The following is a 9,404-nucleotide window of genomic DNA, read 5'->3' as shown; positions in this document are numbered from 1 at the left end:
TTGACAGCATCTAAATTTTGTAGATGTTGCAAGGGAGTACGTTTTCTTTAGCACCATTTTTAAGCTTTTGCAATGACAAACATTGTAAGAGGAATTCACCACAGGTGAATTGTTTTTGGAGAGGGGAAACCTCACTCCTGGCTTACATATGCCCTAGAAGAAGGAAAAACAAAGTTGATCAGTGTGTCATAAATTGCAAGAAGATAATTACCCTAAATCACCATCATTCTATCCAATCGATTCATCGTTTATTTGTCAGGCGGCTCCCCTAATGCTTGATTTCTTCTTCTTTATGTGCTCATATAATTGTTTTTTTTAGCATAGTTGCTATTTCAATTTTCAAACACATACCAATTTTTTATGGGCATTTGCAAAGACATGGACTGGATGATCACAAAGGGCATATTTGGCCATCAAGGTAACCTCTCGCGAGGCCCCTGGCCTTCCCCCGATAATATGAAATTTCTTTTACAATTTGATGTCTGTCACTGCAGATAGGACTTTCACGGTAATGTTCATGAGATAGAAGTGTGCAACCCCAATTCATTCAACAAAGGCCGACACAGATGGCTCCTATATTTTGTTATAAATCAATTTAGAACAGCAGCGGAAGGAATGCTGCAGAAATTTTGAATCCATCGCTCACAAAATAATGAATTTCTTGGCTCTTCAGCCAGAGAAATCCTTACCTCCAATTGGTTTTTAGCTCAGCCAAATTTCACCATCTTCTTCAAGGTGATGAAGGTGGAAAGAGAGCAAGGGACCTGGTCATTGTGAAAATATTGGCAATCCATGGCCATAAAGGAAGGTACGTCAATCACATGATGAAAATGTCAACTAGGCAGCTTTGAAACACTACTACACAATGGCATTTCATATGGTAGATGAAGACAGAAGAATTCAGCCATACAAAAACAGATGTAGCTCCAGAACACGTGTTTTAACAAAATCAAACAAATGCGTGCTCCAAAAAGCAGGATCTTCTGTTCTCCATGAGTAGTAATTGTTTTGCGGAAAACTATGATATCATTTTCTTTTCCCTTTCATCCTTGAATCTATTTACAAATCATGCAGCTTACAAATCATGCGGAGGATCACCCAAACCCCAATTTTTCAGTAGATAAATTCACAAACATTCTGATTGAAACAATAGAAGAGGTATCATGCTTTATGTTGTGCAAAGATTGAGGTACGAACTGCTTGTAGAGGAGATGGAGCTTTTCCATTTACAAGCACTTGTTCCAAGAAATCCACACGAATTGATTTGAACTGGTAACATTGCTTCAGTTAACCCAAAACAGAACAGAATATGGCCATCAGAACATCATGATGGAGAGTTACAAAAGCAGTGAGCAAATTACAATGCTAATTTGTAAGGTCAAATGGGTCAACACAAAACATAGTAAGTAATATTCTAGTTGCCCTTTATCTTAAACCGGAAGATCAATAAAGCCATCCAAAACATGTGAAAAGACATACCTTCCCCTTCCAAGTAAAATCAACATAACGATAATATGGTTCCAATAGTGTAAGCTGATCTCCTTCTTTAATCTGTGAAGGGACGAGGCCAGTAAGTTCATCAATACAACTTGAGCTGATAAAAGATTAGCAGACTGCTGCGGCTATTTGATTATTTTAAGCATTGGTTGCACCCACTATTCATTTATCTTTGGTTCAGTTCATTCTCTGCCATCCAACAATTTTTTTTACAGCAGGGGTGTCCATTGTAGAAACTGGGTAGTGAAGAACACAAGTCAAGGGTAAAATGCTGAACCACCAGACCAGACTTAGTGTATGGATACAAGAAAGTACAACACACACACACACAGTCTGTGGAACATTAGTTTGAAATAGTGCAATTTCTTTCAGATCAGGAAAGGAAAAAATTCAGTGAAAATGCTGAGAAGAACAAAAAAAAATTAAATTTTGATCACAAACAGAGGTTACCCCAGCAATAAAAGATTATCTAGTATGCTAACTTTCTTGGAGCTCGTGGGAAATTAAGCAATTAAATGTGGCAAACAAACATAAGAGAAGATCAATCAAATGGACATGCCAACCAGTATCTTTGGCAGATACAGACAAGTGACAACCTATAGGAGTTTTCTGCGGAATTCCCCACAGAAATGTCTTAATTTTAATTTGTCCAGTGACATTAATACAGTGGAGAGAAAAGAATTCATTTACTTCTAACATAATCTATACCTCCATAGTTTTTCCAAATATCTTTTTTCCTGTTTTTGATTTTTTTTCTTGTGGGGGTGGTAATCCGAAATTTCTTTAAAACTTGCCTTTTCTTTATATATTATTAGATTTCTAACTTGGATATACTTAGATGCTGGTTCTTTGAATAAAATAAGGATCAAATAATAAAAGAATCTAGTAGCTGGTTCATTTAAGCTTAACATAGAATCAAATAATGAAGGAACTAATTCTTACCGAATCATTACGCATGCCATATACTGAAAGCATGCAGCATATTTGACTTGAATCACATACCAAATAGTACCTGCAAAACCATAAAGAAGTTTGGATGCAATTACACCCTCGATGATAAAGTTAGAAGAACGAGAAGCTCAATAGAGAAACATGAAAACAGGTTTCAAGCACAAACAGAGAGAGAGAGAGAGAGAGAGAGTGAGTAAACAACCATTCAATACTCAACACTTCAAATTACAAATTTTATGGTAAAAAATTAAGAGAGAATTAATAGAGTTCTCACTGTTACTTACAATGGAGCAGCATCCCCATGATTAATGAAAAAAAGTACTTCTCCAAAAATGGCAACTTTTTTGTTGAGACCTTCTGAAAGAAGATCCATGGTGGTTTTTTTGTAGGATGAATTCACTTGCAAGCCAAATGCAGACCAAAATAATCAGTATATTCCTATAAATGTATGTAAAATAATAGTGTGCTCACTTGAAAACAATGATAGTTAGAACATACGGAGAAGTCAGGTAGCTTACATTTAATGGTGTTCAAAGATGATGTCAAAGAACCAAGTCTTTTAGCTCTAGGTTGCCCCTGTAAAACAAAATTTATAACTGTAGCATGATTAAAAGAAAAAAAGTCATATTTAAGTAGATTATTTTAGATGGCCCCTAAAAAGGGCAGAAAATCTTAAACATAATACAAATGAATGCTATGCAACCAAAAAGCACATAAAACTATGTTAGTGTGTCACATGGGGCTCAGATGGGGAAAATGGGAAGAGACGATATAACAATCCAGAAAGGCCACTGCATTGCATAGGACTAATTGATTTGCCCCTCAAATCTTTCCTCATATATTTCACTTGTTAAGGAATAGAAACAATACAACACATTTGCCTCAATCATCCTTTTTGTTGCATTACAACTTTCTCTGCAATTTTAGGGGCCAAGACTGATTAATTTATGACCTCTCTATTTTGGATTTGCTAAAGGACATGCATCTTTCTCCTCCTTTCCAAGATTCTAAGTGTTGGATCCTCGTGCCTGACAGTAAAAATCTGGCAAGTATTTCTTTAATCCTCTACTTCCATGTGAGCAAGTTGAGGGCCAAGATAGAAGGAAATCAATAATTTATTCCTCCATTATCAGGTGACCTACTCAACATGGCAGAGGCTTACTGGTTGTCCAATATAATTCTTAGGCAGCCCAGGAATTTCTGAGTGATTGGGAGAGGGAAAACCCATTTAGTTTGTGATTTAGCTCACTCTGATAGAGACATCTTAAGGATTTTTCAGAGCAGCATTCACGACATTTGGTACATAATTTAGTTCTAGGCACCCATATGACCATATGGATTTTGGTGACAAAAATGTTTCATAAGCATTCTATTTTTCCCTTATTGCAAGGGCTTAGAAGGCTCTTTGTTCACATGGACCAAAACATGGTATCATTTCTCAAAGTTGGAGGTCAACACCTAATGATAAAATATTCTGTTTTCATGTGTGAGTTTTCATGGGGAGCAAATGGTAATTGAAGGTATGTTAAGTGTCACGGTCCGCCTTTTTCACACCGTTGTGAAGGGCCGTGCGGCGCTAGCTAAAGCACTCTTGCTTAACTAGCCAGCCTTTTGTTTACCAACATTCATCCACGGAACACTTTCATTAACATTCAATCAGATAGCAGCGGAAATTATAATCAATTCATGAAAGCCGTGGCAACCAAGCAGTAAATATTGAAGCAAACGTAATTCATTAACAAATCCTCCGTTGACATGTTGTACTTAGCGAGGGAGGCAAGTAGGCTAAGCACGTTGACAATTGCTAGTGAGTTTTACAATGATTGATGAACACTCACCCTCCCCTAAAGAGCTTTCTAGGCCATTCTCACTCTAGCACTAGGAAACATCAAAGTGACCGAGGAGTCATACTGCCTTATTTGGCTTACAATGAAAGAAATACTAGAAAATAACCCTACACTAGTATTTACATGATGGAAACCCATCCCAAACACACGAGATAAGCGGTCATAGGCAAGCATAATGCCCTGAACAAGCTTAGCCCGTGACATTAAGCATACTCATACAGCATGGATGGAGATTCATTGGGTACAGCTGCACAAGAAATCTGTGGGATTGTCATTTGGCTATGTTTGGGATTTGTTGGGTGGCAGCGGATTCTGTTTTGGTGGGTTGTGGGCTTGTCGAAGTATTCAGAAAGACAAGGGGTGGGGTTTGGGATTTGGGATTTTTTTTTTTTTTAATGGAGGGAAAGAAAAATAATAGCACATTCGAAGGTTTTGATAATTACCTCAACAGTGTAAAGAATAAGTGGCCGGGAACACTGTTTTCAGTTTAGTAGGCAGCATCTTGTCAATGATCGGCTGCCATTGATTTTGCTGATGTTATCTTCCTGTAAATTCCTTTCTTATCTTTGCGTTGCTTGCATCCCTTTTGGTTCTCCGAAGCACTGCAAGCATGGGGTGCGATACTCAAAGCCAGCATTGGAGCTTTCACATGAGCCTTACACTTGATAGGATGCAAAACTGCAAATGCGAACTGAAAGAGATTCTTTGATGGTTGTTCTTGGTGGAATGGATCTCAAAATGGTGTTGGTTTTATTGGCAATTTGGCATTATATGAGACTCTGTGCTCGTTTCACAAATCATTTACAAGTTCAATTTCAATGGTTTACCAGGGCAGTGATGGAGTAATGCCCAGGCAGTGACCTTACTACACCACGTCCTTCCAGCCATGAGAAAAACTCCATGCCCATGATTCAAATTTTTCATGAGAAAAACTCCATGCCCATGTATGCTAAATATGTTTGTGTCAGTTTTTGTTTCTATTTTTAATATCACGAGTTAAACAAACTAAGTTTTGTAATAGAAAATTAACTTGAACTTTGTATCTAAAATTAAAATATGAAATTTATGCTTTTAAACATAACTTTAGATAGTGTTTGGAAGCATGAATTTGAAAGTTTGGAATGTTTGAAAGCATGTATTTTAGAATTTATATTTGAATTTTTGTGAATTTGAAAGAAATTTAGTACAATTGTGTACTATGCTTTATTAAATTTAAATCTAAAGTTTAAATTCCATGCTCGTATGTAAAGTAAGAATTTGAACTTGAAAGTTTATTTGTGTAAGATCAAATGTAATACAAAATTCTAAATTTTGTTGATATTTACCAAAATCTAAAATTCACAATCTCAAACATAATCTTATAAAATTTATAAAGTGAGCCAAATCCAAGTAAGAAAAATTCTCAACTCACCCTTAAAAAAATTCTCCCGAATAAATAACAGCCACATTTTATACTAATTTATGCATCAATTGGGACGACCTCTTTAATTCTTTGACATTTTACTTCAAATTTGTAACCAGAAACTCACTTTCAATTTTTTTATTTGGAAAATTTTTCCCACATTTCCACGTGAACGCAGACTTAGGGGCGTTGCTGCAAACGCGCCATACTTACCGAGGTCCAGACCCGAAGTTACGCCTGCTCTTTGCAGCTTCCTTAGTAGGCCTGGCAAAACGGGTCATAACCCGTCGGGTCATCCGAACCCACCCGTTGAAAACGAGTCCGAATTTAAAGAAGTAGATCTGTTTAATAATTGGACGGGTCACGAGTTGACCCATAAAGACAACCACCTCTGAATTTCAAGTGTTGCGCTATCATGCATGATGACAACTACATATAAGATTCAACTGTGGGAATTTAATGGACTATTATTTCTTTACTATTTTAAGTTGATGCCGATTATTCTAAATGGACAATCTTAGATATTAGGAATCCAATTTGAATGAGTTTGTCATCTTACTTTTTAGAAAAGAAAAAGGATTTTTTTTTTTTTGAGTCTGAGTTTACAAAGTCATTTTAAAATTATTTAGATCCAAGAATTGAGTAACAAATTGAAAAGGTAAATAAACTTTCGGAAAAAATTTCTTAGTACCTCAACTTGTCTTTTCGGATTCATATTTGAAAAACTAATGAAAATTTTTCATTTCATAATTTTTAATTTTTCAAAAATTTATTGAAGCTATAGCTTATCTTTTAATTTTTCAAGATTTATATTAAAAAAATAGAAAAGAAAGAGTTTGTAGGAATGTGCAATATATATATCTGTATATATATATATATATATAATTTATAGATTTTAAAATAATTATAAAAATACAACTTGTTTTTTAATTTTTTAAAATTTATATAAGATAATATTTGGAATGATGGATTTTGGTACTTGAATTTAGATTTGTGTTAAATTATAAAAAACTCTACATATAATTCATACAAATTAAAAATTAAAAATTAAAAATTTAGATTTGTGTTAAATTAGATTTGTGTTCCAGACAGTGTTCGGTCCTCTCCTCTCGGTTCTAGCAGCCCAGTCGCACGCCATCGTGCACCACACGCCATCGCCGTCGCCTACGCTGCACGCCGTCGCCGTTGCCCACGCCGCACGCCGTCGCCGTTACCCACACCGCACGACGTCGCCGTTGCCCACGCCACACACTGTCTGCCTGTCCAGCTCGCCCCCCTCCCTCTCACTCTCAGTCTTCCTGGTAGTGGTTCCGAAGTCCCTCTCAGCTCAGACCTCAGTGAGCTCGCGATCTCGATTTGCCCTCTCACTCTGAGTTCCGTGTGACGACATCAACGGTCAATCTCCCTCTCTTCTCTCAGGCAATCAGACCCCGGCGATCTGCGATTCTGCATCTTTCTTTTCACATTACCCGGCCCGTTGACGACCCGCCCGAACCCGGCCCGCCCGCCCGTTTTGCCACCCCTATTCCTTAGCAAAGAAGAAAATAAAAAAAATAAAAATAAAAAATTAACTCCAAGCTCCGGTTCTGATCTCAATTGCAGTCGTCACCGCAGTCCTCTACCCCATCCTCTGCCGCAGCATCAATGGCGGCTTCGGCCTCCTCTCCGGCCACCACCAACATCATGCTCGCCATTTACGAGAAGAAGACCGTGCCGGTCGATCTCTACCGTCCTCTCCGCCAGTACATCTGCTTCACCTACTCCGAGCGCGAGGCCCAGTCCCTCGAAGACGACCTCCAATTGGTCAAGCAAATGCGATCCGATCTCGAGCGCCCGGCCGATTCTCCTGCCGCCCGCCGCGACCTCCTTCAGAACTACTACAAAGCCCTCTGCGTCATGGAGACTCGCTTCCCGATCTCCCCTGACAAGGACCACATCAACGCCATTACTTTCCAGTGGCACGACGCCTTCAAGCAGAAGCAGAAGGCGTCGCAGCAGAACATCCACTTGGAGAAGGCCGCCGTGCTGTTCAATCTTGCGGCTGTGCACAGCCAGATTGCGCTCACGTATGATCGGTCCTCCATCGAAGGCCGGCGACAGGCGTCCCACGCCTTTATTGCCGCCGCAGGGGCTTTTGCGTTCTTGAGGGATAATGCTGCCATGAAGGCGTCGATCGGAATCTCGACGACGGTGGACTTGTCGGTGGAGTGCGCGGGGATGTTGGAGAGGCTTATGCTTGCGCAGGCGCAGGAGTGTGTGTTTGAGAATACGATTGCTAAGGGGAGCACGCCTGGTGTTTGTGCTAAGATATCCAAGCAGGTTAGTGTTTATCGTTGTTGCCCTTTTTTTTTTTTTTTAAATTGCTGATAAATTTCCAGTTATGCACTGAGATTTCTCCAACGATTTAGGTCTAGGCTTTGCAAGTTGAAAATTTAATGAATTGCTAAAAACGCATCGTGCCTTTTATGCTAACAATTGTTTAAACAGTGTAAATTTAGCTTAGCTGAGCTGAGCTGAATTGATTAAAGTTTGTTTATAGTGGAGCTCCCAATTATATATTTTGAACTGTTTCTGTTCGCTCACATCAAATATGCTTGGTTTTATTGATCCTTATTCCTAAGTTATCAATTTCGTGTTGAATTTTTACAGATATTTAGTGGGTAGGGTAATCATGCCGTAGGTATCTTGAAAATGACTTCCTTGTTTGTCTTTGCCTTCTTTGGTAATCCAAATTTGTTCCAAAATGCTTTGGATGTTGCAGGTTGGGCTCTACTATGAAGAAGCTTTTGCAGCGCTTGTTGTTGCACCTCTCAACCAGCATTTTGATAAAACCTGGATGTCTCATGTGCAATTGAAGGCAGCCTTGTTTCATGCAGAAGCTTGCTATAGATATAGTTTAGAGCTTCATGAGAAAGAAGATATTGCGGAGGAAATAGCTAGGTTGAAGAGTGGAATTAGTGCTTTATCTGAAGTGAAAAAAGCTTCAAAGGGTGCTGCAGCACAGATTCTAGATGCAATTAATAAGTTGGAGGCAAATCTAAATCGTAACCTGGAGAGGGCTGTAAAAGAGAATGATAGAGTTTATCTCATGAGGGTTCCTTCCCCAAATTCTTTGCCGCCTCTTCCAGCAATTTCCTTGGTGAAATCGATGCCAATGAATGAAGTCTTGGATGCAAGCAAGGAGAAGATGTTTTCGACTCTTGTTCCTGACAGCAGTGCGAAAGCTCTTTCTAGGTACACTGAAATGGTTGATGACATCATCAGAACACAAGCTGAGAAACTGCAAGAAGGGAGTGAGCTAGCCCGAGTAAGGCTCAAGGAAATGGACCTTCCTGATTCTATTCTTGCTTTGGAAGGGAATTTTACTCTTCCCGCAGATCTTAAAGAAGACGTGGAGGCAGTTCAGATCAGTGGGGGACCAGCTGGTTTGGAAGCTGAGTTACAGCAACTTCGGGACCTAAGGAGGGTGAACCAGGAATTGCTTGTTCAGACAGAGGAACTCTTGCAGAAAGAATCCAGGGAAGATGCTCAGTTCAGGAGTCAGTTTGGAACGCGGTGGACGAGGCCCCAGTCCAGTACTCTGACAAAGAACTTGCAGGATAGGTTGAATAGATTTGCAGCAAACTTGAAGCAAGCTGCAGAGAGTGATGCACGAATTGAGCGAGCAGTTAGAGATCATTCAGCCCTTATGTCAATTCTTGATCGTC

General features: G+C 39.1%; 2 protein-coding genes across 2 annotated transcripts; one reads left to right on the top strand and one right to left on the bottom strand.

Moving 5' to 3' along the window:
• Positions 1-859: 859 nt before the first annotated feature.
• LOC131147232 (uncharacterized) lies at positions 860-3,087 on the bottom strand. The gene is made up of 5 exons (XM_058096993.1): positions 2,967-3,087; positions 2,733-2,847; positions 2,440-2,509; positions 1,480-1,551; positions 860-1,281 (listed from the first exon to the last, which is right to left on the bottom strand). The coding sequence occupies exons 2-5, from the start codon at positions 2,819-2,821 to the stop codon at positions 1,162-1,164; spliced, it is 351 nt and encodes a 116-aa protein (XP_057952976.1). The 5' UTR covers positions 2,822-2,847; positions 2,967-3,087; the 3' UTR covers positions 860-1,161.
• Positions 3,088-6,728: 3,641 nt separating this feature from the next.
• Positions 6,729-9,400, top strand: LOC131147231 (vacuolar-sorting protein BRO1-like; the record flags this gene model as incomplete). Its single annotated transcript, XM_058096992.1, has 2 exons — positions 6,729-8,016; positions 8,459-9,400. Coding segments are annotated over exons 1-2 (1,617 nt in total), but the record flags the coding sequence as incomplete, so codon positions are not given.
• Positions 9,401-9,404: the final 4 nt, after the last annotated feature.

The sequence above is a fragment of the Malania oleifera genome, unplaced genomic scaffold, assembly GCF_029873635.1.
Source record: "Malania oleifera isolate guangnan ecotype guangnan unplaced genomic scaffold, ASM2987363v1 ctg760, whole genome shotgun sequence".
Taxonomy (NCBI): Eukaryota; Viridiplantae; Streptophyta; class Magnoliopsida; order Santalales; family Ximeniaceae; genus Malania; species Malania oleifera.
Note: the sequence above shows the minus strand (reverse complement) of the source record. Positions and strands in the feature narration are given on the sequence as shown.

What these genes read in the sequence shown, in the direction of transcription:
- LOC131147232 (XM_058096993.1), bottom strand. Translation starts at nt 2,821, where the DNA reads ATGGATCTTCTTTCAGAAGGTCTCAACAAAAAAGTTGCCATTTTTGGA. An exon ending in CATGGGGATGCTGCTCCATT is followed by an intron (nt 2,510 to 2,732) that starts GTAAGTAACAGT and finishes ATGGTTTTGCAG; the next exon opens with GTACTATTTGGTATGTGATT. An exon ending in ATGGCATGCGTAATGATTCG is followed by an intron (nt 1,552 to 2,439) that starts GTAAGAATTAGT and finishes GTCCCTTCACAG; the next exon opens with ATTAAAGAAGGAGATCAGCT.